General features: G+C 39.3%; 1 protein-coding gene across 1 annotated transcript in view; it reads left to right on the top strand.

Moving 5' to 3' along the window:
- LOC134934622 (dynein axonemal heavy chain 3-like) overlaps nt 1–13861 on the top strand; it is a 1803147-nt gene that overhangs the window by 1186009 nt on the left and 603277 nt on the right. The window contains exon 45 of the mRNA XM_063930015.1: nt 1965–2184. Coding sequence (XP_063786085.1) covers nt 1965–2184 — 220 coding nt within the window. The remainder of the gene's footprint in view (nt 1–1964; nt 2185–13861) is intronic.

Genomic DNA, 13861 nt, shown 5'->3' with positions numbered 1-13861 from the left:
CAGGGAACATAATAGTATGAAATAGTATGATCACCTAACAACCTACTTACTGTAGTAACTGACCCAAACGTGACTTCATCAATAATCCATTACATTTCTTGCAATGGTAAATACAGTATAAAACATGAAAAAAAGCACAAGGATTAAGCTTCCTGACAGCTGGATAAACTGAAGACAGTATAGCCCCTACTCCATCAATCTCAACTACAGTATAAAGGGCAAGGCCATATTAGAATGGAAGAAAACTAGTGTGGTTCAAATTGCCTTATTATTTCCAGAAATGCCTTTGAAGCATCTTCAGTCCACATTGTGGGGTCACCTTACTTTGGTCATTGCAGTGAGTGGAGTAGCTTTAATAAAGAAGAAGCAAATAAACCTTGATAACTACAGACAAATATAGAGCTGAATGGGGAGCAGAGACTGGAGTGACCCAGATCCAATACATTAGTATTGAATCATTCACTTAATTGGAATTTATAATTTACATTTGAAATAAATAATATGCAAGCACATACAGTACAGTAGGGTCAAATTGTTTTAGCTAGAGTGACCAGATTATCCCTTTTACCTGGGACGCTGATGGATTACACAGGTTCTGTGGCTGATTAAAACCAGCTGAAATGTAGGCTTGAAGTCAGCCAGCCACAGAACCTGTGTAATCCATGAGCATCCCAGGTAACAGGGATAATCTGGTCACTCTATTTTAGTCACCAGCCAATTAAACTACCACAATGTTTTTGGAGTGTAAGATGAAGCCTGAACACCCAGAAGAAAGCCATGCAAACATGGGAAAGACCTACACACTGTATATACATGACCACAGCTCTGTGTCTAAGATATGGTCTAGCATAAAAGGACTTTATTATTGTTAGTGATGGGATCTGCGTCCTCATTTCTTTGAACTCCAGTGGAGCATGTGGCTCTGCTATCTAGGGCCCGCAATGTTGATGGTTGTCTGGCAGCATCCTTCATACAAAAAGATGATATGTCCAAAGAACAAAATAACAATACAAACCACTTGCTAAACTGAAAATGTACTGCTGTAGCTACTCTATTTGTCATGTCTGACATCTAAACATGTAAAATTTTGTTTCTTATAATACTGTACCAATATAAACTGGTATACTCACAACAAATATCATCATTACACGATTAAACTTCCCAGACACAAATTGATAATGCGTGGGTAAAATCATTATATCAATACCTGAAAGTTGCTGTTAAAGAGAACTAATGTAGTTGCTTCTGCTTAATCAATATATACAGTATAAGCTATAAAAGCAGTAGAATTGTGCTTTCAGTATACTGGCTTAATGTTATTGTGATGGTGCAGGCAGAATATAGATTTTCTATAATAAAATGATTTTGGTAGCGAACATCCTGCTTCAAATATACCGAGTGTACTTAAGAATGCACATATATTTTATATTTCACAATTTTCTGTAACTGCTCAGGCTTGCATGACCCCCTGCTGTGTGAGAGAAACATAAAACCTACAACAGGCTCACTATATGAAATGCTATATCATTCAAATTCATTTTGTGTTCCATTTTTTGCTATTGTTAGACAATTCAGTTCACTCCAAGTTGGAAGGAGGTATTTGCAGGGGGAAATAAACAAAACTGTCTTTGTTGTGTATTTCTATATGCTCTTCCAGGAAATGTCCATCACCACAATTTACTGCAGCTAGCACATATGAAAGAAATATTGTATTTAATTTAGCATATAACCTATTCTCCACAGCTGGTGGCAGTTCATCATCTCTATCTGACAGCAAATATCTAAGCCACTGCTCATCTTTTCAAGTCCTGAAAGCTTGGACTTCTGTAAAATATTATATGACTTCTAAAGTATTTAGGAATAAGTCTTCATAATATGCATTTGCAATGTAAGTAGCGGAGCATCTATCTCTGGAGCACCTACTGTATCTCTAATTTAATTATTTGATATATCTGTTTCTGCAGGAAAGACACAAGCATGATCAAAATCAAGGACACATCTATTGTGCTAGCTATGGCTCCTCCTGCTGGTGGAAGAAATGCGGTTACCCCTCGCCTTCTTCGCCATTTCAATGTATTCTCAATAGATGATTTCAGTGATGAAACTGTGAAAACTATATTTCAACCAGTCGTTGACTGGCATTTCAACTGCGGCTTTGATACATCTCTGAAACGATACTCCAGAGTAAGGGCTTATTGTTTGTTTGTTTGTTTGTTTGTTTGTTTGTTTGTTTGCACAGTACTGTATATTTTGTTTGGTTATTTATTTATTTATATATTTATTTTCAGTGGTACAGACAGACAGACATTGACATGCATTTATATTTATAGGTGACACAAATGAAAAATAGTAGCAATTTCATGTTCAGAATTCTTTTCACATGGACCCATTTGGTTTGTCTGGTTGGTCAATAATTTCCCAGTTTAAAAAATTGGGATTATCATCCAAATTGAAATTCAGGAAGTTCTGATAGACATTGTGCTACAATATGTATGGTTTGTTACTATATTCATTGTTTAGGTTTCATTTTGGTCTACACTTTTTATGTTTTAACATGTAGTAATATCAGCGGAGTTTCTAGAGAGGGGGGGACCTGTGTGCAGACTTCGTGTGTGGTCCCCTCCTCTCCTGTAGCTGTCACCGCCACTGTTAGCGCTCTCAGCGCTGATACCCTGGCACTGTGCTAGAGTATACAGCGCATGCGCAGGACTCTGAAAAATGGCCGCCGTGCCATTTTTCCGGAGTCCTACGCATGCACTGTAAACTCTGGCACTGTGCCAGAGTTTCTAGCGCTCAGTGTGCTAGCAGTGGCGGTGACGGCTACAGGAGAGGAGGGGGCCCACACACAGTCGCCGATGGTTGCCGGAAAGGTAAGTATAGAAGAAATGGGTGCGGTGTGGGCCACCTCTGGACCCAGGGTCCCGTGTGCACCACACACACTGCACCCATTATAGATACGTCAGTGGGTAATATATATTATAAAGCAAACAACTTTAACAATATCAAAGTATTATATTATCTGGAATGTTAGAAACAGTGGACAGGTATGGAAATGTGCAAACTATGTTTTTGTTCCCATTTGAAATACTGTATAGACTGGAGTACAGACAGTATTTGTACAAGTTTACAATATGCAAGCAATATCAAACAAGGCCTCTATATTATTCAATGTTTATTAAGTAATCTGATTCTGTATAAATACTTTAAAAATTCTTGTTAATATATACTTTATATATTGAGGTAATACAGTACAGTAAGATTTCCTTCATTTTCGGTGAGCTGAAGCTGCCAAATTGTTGACATAAAGAAATATCAGCAAACGCTGACAACAGTACAATGTCACTGGATGAACAAAGTATTTTACATAAGGATTGTCAACCAAAAATCTCTCGTACAACACTTATCTATTTTTCCTCACACACATACAGTATGTACTAATTAATCATTTTAAATTATGTCCGTTATATGTATTGTGCATTTAACACAAAATGCCCATTAGGACAATCTTAAGCAAAACTCAATATGGCAGTGCTATCTGTAATGATTTTTCTTATCAAAAAAAGCAACACAGTGCTGTATTATTTTATTTTTTAATTGATTGTAGATGTTTCCACTGGTAAATTAAATTGGTAAGTACACATAATGGGGGTGTAGGCAAATCAAATACGTGAAGACAGTTGGAAAATTATAATTCATTATTTTTAAATAATTGCGTTAAGTAAATCATAATAACCTCTAGGCTCTAATGAATGCATTGCCACATAATGCTTTCTATCTGAAGAGCTCTCAACAGCAAACGTGTTTTAATCATACTATTCTGGCACTCCTCAACAATGTCCTTCTCTATCCATTCCCAGAGGACATTTTGCTATGACCATGTTCAATGCAAATGTGCAACCACACATACAGCATATATATATATATATATATATACACAGTGTATATATATATATATATATATAGAGAGAGAGAGAGAGAGAGAGAGAGAGAGAGAGAAAGAAAGAGAGATTGCTTGTGAGATTGCACAGTTGTGTACAAAATACTCTGTAGAATTACAGTATACAAGTGCAGTAAATATAAGTGGAAATTCTTGCCAAAAATATATGTATACACATGAAGTTTTGATGTTGCTGGCAATTGGTAAAGTACTGATTTATATGTTTTAAACATGTTCATTAGGAAAACCAGCATATTTTTTCCCCTTATGGTCTAGTACCATGTACTTCTGCCCCACTGTATGCTATGCCTGCAGGGCCGGTGCTAGGGTGTTCGGCGTCCCCCTGCAAACTATAAATTTGCATCCTTCCATATTTTACAAAGGGACAGCATGCGGCAAAAAAGACAAGGAAGGGGCGTGGTCACACAATAGTACCCCCATTTCAAATTATGCCACACAGAAGCACAATCTTATTCACATGACCCCGCACATAGTAGTGCTGTCCCCAGTAGTGGCGCTGGTTGTACACATAATACCCCCTGTAGTAGCACTGCTTATACACATAATAGCCCCTGTAGTAGTGCAGCTTATACACATAATAGCCCCTGTAGCAGTGCCGCTGATACACATATTAGTCCCTGTATTAGCGCCACTTATACATATAATAGCCCCTGTAGTAGTGCTGCATATACACATAATAGCCCCTATAGTAACACCAGATATACACATAATAGCCCCTGTAGTAGCGCCAGTTATACACATAATAGCCCCTGTATTATTGCCAGTTACATATAATGCCCTCAGAAGTGCCATTTATACAAATTATGCCCCACCCCCACACACGCACACATAGACAGATACACACACACACAGCCGGTAGCAGCAGAGAACCCAAACGCAGCACAGAGATGCAGAGCAGGGAGAGCGCCTCTGCAGCCTGGTGCCTCCCTGTACTGTATCCATTTGCTGAGTGGGTAGCCCTGGGCCGGCATCCCTGTATGCTATATTTCCACTATTTGCACACCCTGGCAGCAGCAACCCATGTGGTGGACCCCAGATGGCTGTCTCAGATGGTTCCTCTATGGGCCAGATGTACTACGTGTTGATCTATTCAAACAGGGTATATCATACTACTACACATGTTAGTTTTCCATATTTACCTTTGGTCCCTGTATGACTTATCTCCCACAGTGTAATCCTTTGTAGAGTGCCAACATGGCTGCCTCACCTGGTACGCTCGTGAATGGGATGAATAATACATGGACCTGACATTATAATGGGATCCTACTTCTAGTGTTAAGATGCTGCAACCACCCCATTTTGTGTCATCTCTTCTAGGTGTAACCTATACCACCCAGGGTAATCCAGCAGAGTGTACCATAGATGACTGCCTCGCCTGGTACCTTTCGTGGGTGAAATAGTTGACCCATGGATTTTGTTACCCAAAATGACTACTCAATCCCTGTGATATGCCTACTCTCTAGATGTTCCCTCTGTTATTATTCTGTGTGTTTTTTTGGTTTGCTATTATACTAAATCCTTTGTACCATGTGCTATGTTTTTTGATGTCTGTAATGCGCCTTCCGTCCCATGGGAGAAAAATCACTACAGTATATAAAATTATTATTATTATTATTATTATTATTATTATTATAAAAGCACCCCCTACTGTCAACTTTTAGAAGAGACAATTAGGCCTTAATAAAAAGCATTCTGACTAGCCTTGTCCTTGGTGACTTGTAATATCCATATTATTTACACTAGGGAGATAACTTTTGAAGGTCTGATAAATCTCCAGAGAGAGAGAGAGAGAGAGAGAGTGTAGAGGAACAATGGTGGGAAAAAACATAGAAAGCAAGGAGAGAGAGTATACAGAGCATTGAGAGAGATTTGTGCATAGTTAAATAATTTGTATTGCAGGGGAGTTATATACAATTTGTAGGAGTTTTATATAGTAAATAAGATAGATATTAGAATTAGATTGTAATATAAGTTAGAGTAGAGCAAGGCTAGGGTTGATATTGCAGTGTTCCTGAATTTCTAGAGGCAATCTTATATATCAGTTGTACACTGTATTGATTATGTGTCCCTTATACATAAAGCAGACATAAAGGTGGGTTCAGTTATGTTTAGAGGTATATTTAATATTGAGTGGTTTGTCAAAGCCGGAGGATGATTGGCAGCTTTGACTGATAGCTTCAAAGCGACAACATGCTGGTTTAGCATTTATTTTCAACCAAGTAAAACTGAACAATTCACCTCTTTCTCAACTAATAAAAGTTATAAAACCAGGGGCGTAGCCAGAACTTTGTGGGCCCCATAGCAACATTCTGAAGGTCCCCCAGGTCCCAAAGCTTCTAGAGAGACACTTCTATGCAGCAGTTGTTAATTTTATACCCTATGATAGTGCCCTAGTTCATATTCTGAACCATAGTAGAGCCTTATTTAATATTATTCCCCATAATAGTGCTCTGGTTTCTTTTATGAATTGTAGTAGTGCTTAAGTTCACCCTATGTCACATTTCAGAGCTGCCAGTACACATTATGCCTCACAGTACCTCACATTATGATATATAGTGCTCCCCATTCATGCTGTGCCTCATTACAGTGCCCCGGTTAATATTATATAACAGGGGTGGGGAACCTGCTGCCCTCCAGCTTGTGTTGAACTACGCACCCCACCAAGCCCTGCAACAGTTTTATCATGGCCAAATAGCAAAACTGTAGCAGGGCATACTGGTATGTGTAGTTTAACAACAGCTGCAGGGCCAAAGGTTCCCCACCCCTGTTATATAACATTAAAATGTCCTCCAGTTAATTTTTTACCACACTACAATGGGCAGGTCCAGGGGCATACCTAGATATATTGTAGGCCCCAAGGAAAAAGTTTGAAAGAACCCCTACATACCACCCAATGGTGAAAAATGTATATAACATATGTAACTTTGAACAGGAAAGGTGGGCCCCTCTCAGCTCTGGGCCCCATAGCAGCTGCACTCCCTGCACCTATGGTAGCTATACCTTTGTATAAAACAATGGAGTTCATCACATGCAATACTAACAATTGCATCTACTTGCTACAATGCCAATATATAGGTAGAACATTCAGGATGTTGAAGGACACATGGGGAAACATATAAGAGTGCCGTGATTGTTGCTCAGTTTATATAATTCAGGTGATTGGTATCAGAAAAGCAGAGGCATACTGGAGAAAGAAAGACATTGAAGATACCTTGGAAAAAGCAGAAATTATATGCATATTTAATATGAAATCTAGCTCTCTGTGGATTTATTAATGGATTTGAACTAAAGTACAGAGCTTTAATAAACATTGGACTACATGAGGTTTATTTGTAATATCTGTATTGTAATATATTGTATGTTTTAGCTATTAAAAAGTGTCTATAGTAATTTGAAGATGAAACTCTTTTAATATGTTGTTATCCGAATGTTGTTCCTGAGTCTTAAGGTGCACATACCCTTTGGCCGATATATCAGCCATTGAATGGCCGATATACAGATGTGTCCACATACACCTTTCCTATATCCTGCCATGTATGGCACTGTTTGGCATGCTATAGACTCAGAGATTTAGCCATTCTTTGGAATGCATAGTTTTTTTAAAAATGCTTATAACTCGGAAAGTGTTAAATGATACAGTTTCCTAAACCACAAGGAAGGCCACTTCCATTTCAGCTTTAAGATGTGAGGCATTCTTGTCTGCCATGAGAAGTACAGCCACGTGGATTGAGACACTCCCAGCTTGAGTATATGGGGAGCTTTCAAGTTTCAACCAAAGCCAGAAGGAAGATTGGCACAACATGGATTCTGTCCAATGGGAGATTCTCCCACCTCCTGAAGATGAGACTTGAAACACTGTGCTTGTTTGGGGGTATTTAAATAGGCTGCCTGATAAATATGACAATATTTTTTTTGTTTTAAATAACTGCATGTAGTAACATAGTAACATAGTATCTGATGTTGAAAAAAGACAATTGTCCATCGAGTTCAACCTATTTGTGGTCTCCTATGCATGATGATTTGACTAAAATTTCTGACTGATGCTGCTGTCAGCCGTTGCATTTTATCCCTATTTATAGTAACTATAATGCATGACTATGCACCATACCCCTGGATATCCTTATCCAATAGGAATTTATCTAACCCATTCTTAAAGGTGTTGACAGATTCCGTCATTACAACTCCCTCGGGCAGGGAATTCCAAACACGTATTGTCCTTACCGTGAAAAAGCCTTTACGCCGTATTGTGCGGAATCTCCTCTCCTCTAACCTGAGCGAGTGTCCACGAGTCCTCTGTGTTGATCTAACCAAAAACAGGTCCCGCGCAAGCTCTGTGTATTGTCCCCTTATATATTTGTAGATGTTGATCATATCCCCTCTTAGTCTCCGCTTTTCCAATGTAAACATGCCTAGTCTTTCAAGCCTTTCCTTGTATTCCATCGTCTCCATGCCCTTAATTAGTTTGGTCGCCCTCCTCTGTACCTTTTCAAGCTCCAGGATATCCTTTTTGTAGTACGGTGCCTATAATTGTACACAGTATTCAAGGTGTGGCCTCACTAGTGATTTATATAACGGGAATATAATACTCTCGTCCCTAGCATCAATACACCGTTTTATGCATGCTAATATCTTATTAGCATTCTTTGCTGCAGTCCTACTTTGGGTACTACTGCTTAGCTTGCTATCTATGAGGACACCCAAGTCCTTTTCCAGTACAGAATCCCCTAATTTTACCCCATTTAGTAGGTAGGTGTAATTTTTGTTCTTGTTACCACAGTGCATTACCTTACACTTGTCTGTGTTGAAGCGCATTCTCCATTTGGCTGCCCATGCTTCTAATTTAACTAAGTCATTCTGAAGAGAATCGGCATCCTCCTCTGTATTTATAGCCTTACACAATTTGGTATCATCTGCAAAAATTGACACCATGCTATCTAGACCTTTTGTTAGGTTGTTAATGAAAATATTGAACAATAGCGGTCCTAATACTGAGCCTTGCGGCACACCACTTAGCACTTCAGTCCAAGTTGAAAAAGATCCATTAACCACAACGCGCTGCTCCCTATTATCTAACCAGTTTTTGACCCAAGTGCATATTATTCTTCCTAGCCCTGATTCTTGTAGCTTGTAGACAAGTCTCATGTGTGGTACAGTATCGAACGCTTTGGCAAAGTCTAAAAAGATTACATCCACGTCTTTACCCTGATCTAGGTTTGTGCTTACTGTTTCATAAAAGCCAAGTAAGTTGGTTTGACAGGATCTGTCCTTCATAAACCCATGTTGATTCCTTTTAATGACCTTATTGACTTCAAGAAACTTCTGAATACTATCTCTTAGAATACCTTCCAATACTTTCCCCACTATAGATGTACGACTAACTGGTCTATAATTACCTGGTTCAGCTTTACTTCCCTTTTTGAATATAGGCACTACTTCCGCTATACGCCAGTCTTTGGGAACCATACCTGATATAACTGAATCCTTAAAGATCAAAGATAGCGGTTTTGCCAGTTCAGAGTGAAGCTCCATTAGAACCCTTGGGTGAATACCATCGGGCCCTGGTGATTTATTAATCTTTAAATGTTTTAATCGGTCACAGACTACTTCCTCGCTTAAATAAGTACCTATCAGTGGGATATTCTCATTATTGAGATTGTGTGTCAGTCCCTGAAATGGGTCCTCTCTAGTGAATACTGTTGAAAAAAACTCATTTAGTGTGTCCGCTGTGTCATTATCATTTTTGCTTAAGACTCCCAACTTGTCTTTTAAAGGGCCTATACTCTCCTTTAATCTCTTGCTATTAATGTATTTAAAGAATTTTTTGGGATTCGCTTTGCTTTCCTTTGCTACTAGTTTTTCAGTTTCTACTTTAGCCGCTCTTATTTCCTTTTTGCAAATTTTGTTACATTCCTTATAGTGCTGAAATGACTCTGCTTCCCCGTCAGATTTGTATTTTTTAAATGCTCGCCTTTTCTTGCCCATAAGTTCCTTAATCTTTTTGTTAAGCCACATCGGTTTATGATTTTTATTCCTTTTTTTGCTACTCATAGGAATAAATTTGAGTGTATTTTTAGCTAGCAGGAATTTTAGTACCTCCCATTTCTCCGTAGTATTTTTTCCTAAAAACAAACCTTCCCATTCAATATCCCTGAAAAATACCCTCATCTTTTCAAAATTTGCTTTGCTAAAGTTTAGAGTCCTAGTTGAGCCAGTATAGGGCTGTTTATGGAAACTGATATTGAATGTGACCATATTGGGTCGCTGTTTCCTATGGGTTCCCCTACTATAATACCTGATGCCAAATCCCCATTGTTTGTTAATACCAGGTCTAAGATTGCATTGTAGCATTGTACCTAGTTGGTTCCTCAATTAGTTGGACTAAGTAGTTATCATTTAGTGTATTATATAGGAGCGGTTCCAGGGGCTGGCTAACAGAGCAGCTGTAGCCTGGAACCCAGAGCACTGTAGCCTGGAAGAGCGTAGCCACGGTCAGCCTGTCACCTCAATATCTACTACATTCTGCCCCCCCACCCCCCTTACTCATAGTCTATGCAGCAGGGCATCTGCTGCCTCTTCTCTGCTCCATCCCACCACTCTGCTTTATCCCATCACCTGGTCTGTCCCCCAGAACATTCTTCCCTCCTGGCCCATGCAGCTGCTCAGATGCTGCCTCTATGCTCCATCCACCCCCTTGTCCTTTCTGCCTTCCCCTGCTACTGTTGCTGATTCAGGGAAGGAGAATGAAGGGGGGTGGCATCCCCTGTCATTTGGGGACAGTGTCGGAGCCAGAGGATGATAAAGAGATCCCCTGTGGGCGCTGCAGCTGCTGCTCAAGAGGGTAAGGGATCATAAAGCCTGACTACAGTGCAATTACAGTGATAGGGTACCTGGCTTCCCACACCTCTAGAAGTCAGTGACACCGCAGTGCTGTCCATATAACACAGCTAAGATATTTAGATTTGGGTGGGTTATATTGTATCTGTGCAGGGTAAATAATGGCTGCTTAATTTCTACACTGAAATTTAGATTTCAGTTTGAACACACTCCACCCAAATCTAACTCTCTCTGCACATGTTACATCTGCCCCTGCAGTGCAACATGGTTTTATCAAATTGCTTAATTTTTTGGTTTGCTAACAAACTGAATAAGGCCCAATATACTGTAATAAGATTGAAAAGTGGCAGATGTCACTTCAATTTGCTATGCTTAACTGAAGTACTTAATTTGCATGTGTTAAAACCCAAAATACAAATGTTAGGCCATAATTCCGGGGCTGATCCGGGGCTGTGTTTTTCCATGTATTTTCAGGAAACATATTGGGGATGACCATAACTCAGGCCCAAAATACACAATTTGAAATGGAAATAGGTAGTAAAAGATACATGCACAGGGATGCACATATAATGATAATCATTAGCAATAATTTTAGTTATCCTATCTAAAGGTCAGGGCTGCTGCATTGGAAAGTCTGTGCCTTTCACATGTGATTATAAGTATTCCCTCTCCCGCCGAGGATTAGTTTTAAGACTTTTCTTATTTTAATGTTTTACATTTACATGAGAGTAAGAAAACAGTGTACGGCTCAAGATGGAAGTTTTGGCAAATTAACTTATGATCTGTAGAGCCGTTTTTTCCGCTTCTATAGATATAACATTAGCTATGTTTTTTTTAGTCCAATGGAGTCTCTGTATATGTATTTTCTGCACATTATTTTTCATCTTTAGAGTTTTCATATAAAAATATATGAGCTAGTGGATGCAGCACTAAGCAAAACAGTAGATGTAATGGTTTTCCAGGAAAAGACTTGACAGTCAACTTTGATATATGTTGCTAGACTTCAACACTGCTGAAGCTAATAAAGACTTACAAATGACAGAGGTTAAGTACTGACCATGTCTAACTAGAAACTGATTGGTTTTAACAAGGCTTGTTTAGTTGTAGCATAGAATCTAGAAAATAGCGACAGAACTGACAAAATCTCTTAAGGAAGTCAATTCATGGAAGATGAACAAAACATATTTAAGGGAACAGACTCGACCCAGTCCATAACAGCTGAATGATGCAACATAGCTGGAGCTTAAGTGGAGATTTTCAAGCTACCGTATCTTGTTATAGATCTCATATTAGTTTAACAGCTTGGGAAATGTCTTTTTTTTTATATTTTTACATTTAAGACACTGTTCTATGATTGCTGTTGCAAGGATAGAATGTAAAGTTAACACTTATCTCTGTTTCATTGACTTGGAATGCTAAACTGCCATTGTTTGCTGTATAGTGTACAGTTACAAACAGGGTTGCATCTAGAGAGGAGGAGGCCCATGTGTAGGCTCCGACTGGGCCCCCTCCTCTCTAGCCGACAGCGCCGTAGCTCTGAGCACTAGGGTCACTAGGTGACCCTAGCGCTGTCCCAGAGTCTAGTATGCAATGGTGCAGCGGCCATTTTCCCAGTGACCTCCTTACTGTGCATGAGCAAAACACCTGGAAAATGTCACTGCACCATTTTCCTGGTTATTTGAGCAGCACTGCTGCTGCTGACTCGGGACTCCAGAGGGTAAGTATTGAAAAAAATTAATGCACCAATGGTTACAAATAGTGGAGAAAGAGGGAATGCAATGTAAAATAGCAACAGCTTTAACAATTAAACAGTAAAAAGTGGGAAAAAAAAGTTATCTAAATTAATAAAAAGAAAAACTAATAGTTTAAAATAATACAAATTAAGTTGACAATACTTGGGTGCTGTACTGTAGTTTGCCAATTAATGAACAGTAAGTAGGTTCAGCTAGTCTAGGTGCCTGATACACTGATTTTTAAAGAAATATCATGTAAAAAATGGTATAAGTTCATTAGTCTTATTGTTAATTATATATTTCAGTGGCGGTAATAAATCATACGTAACCATATTTTCATATACAGTAATTGGAAAGCTTTTCTTCTATTGAGTGTAGACCATATTGTCAAGCTGTGATGACAGCTAGGACAGGAGTGACTTAGGACAGACAGTAGAGCTTGCGGTGATATTGGGCCTCAGGCATGCCTGGCAGTGCGTGGCCCAGAACATTAAAAATATATTAATGTTTAAGACTTTATTGTGAAATGTTAGAACTTGTCCTGCAATGTCTGTGCTACAATTCAGACTTTACATGGCATGAAACTGCCAGTTAAAGGTTAACTTTAGTATACAGCTAATGTATATGTGCTGTTCGAGAACCCTCTTCAGGCTTACAGTTAGGAGGGCATGAAGGTGGGTTTCTAATAGAGATGAGCGCCTGAAATTTTTCGGGTTTTGTGTTTTGGTTTTGGGTTCGGTTCCGCGGCCGTGTTTTGGGTTCGACCGCGTTTTGGCAAAACCTCACCGAATTTTTTTTGTCGGATTCGGGTGTGTTTTGGATTCGGGTGTTTTTTTAAAAAAACACTAAAAAACAGCTTAAATCATAGAATTTGGGGGTCATTTTGATCCCATATTATTATTAACCTCAAAAACCATAATTTCCACTCATTTTCAGTCTATTCTGAATACCTCACACCTCACAATATTATTTTTAGTCCTAAAATTTGCACCAAGGTCGCTGGATGACTAAGCTAAGCGACACTAGTGGCCGACACAAACACCTGGCCCATCTAGGAGTGGCACTGCAGTGTCACGCAGGATGTCCCTTCCAAAAAACCCTCCCCAATCAGCACATGACGCAAAGAAAAAAAGAGGCGCAATGAGGTAGCTGACTGTGTGAGTAAGATAAGCGACCCTAGTGGCCGACACAAACACCGGGCCCATTTAGGAGTGGCACTGCAGTGTCACGCAGGATGTCCCTTCCAAAAAACCCTCCCCAATCAGCACATGACGCAAAGAAAAAAAGAGGCGCAATGAGGTAGCTGACTGTGTGAGTAAGATTAGCGACCCTAGTG

The sequence above is a fragment of the Pseudophryne corroboree genome, chromosome 6 (assembly GCF_028390025.1).
Source record: "Pseudophryne corroboree isolate aPseCor3 chromosome 6, aPseCor3.hap2, whole genome shotgun sequence".
Lineage (NCBI taxonomy): Eukaryota > Metazoa > Chordata > Amphibia > Anura > Myobatrachidae > Pseudophryne > Pseudophryne corroboree.
This window is presented reverse-complemented; position numbering and strand designations above follow the sequence as displayed.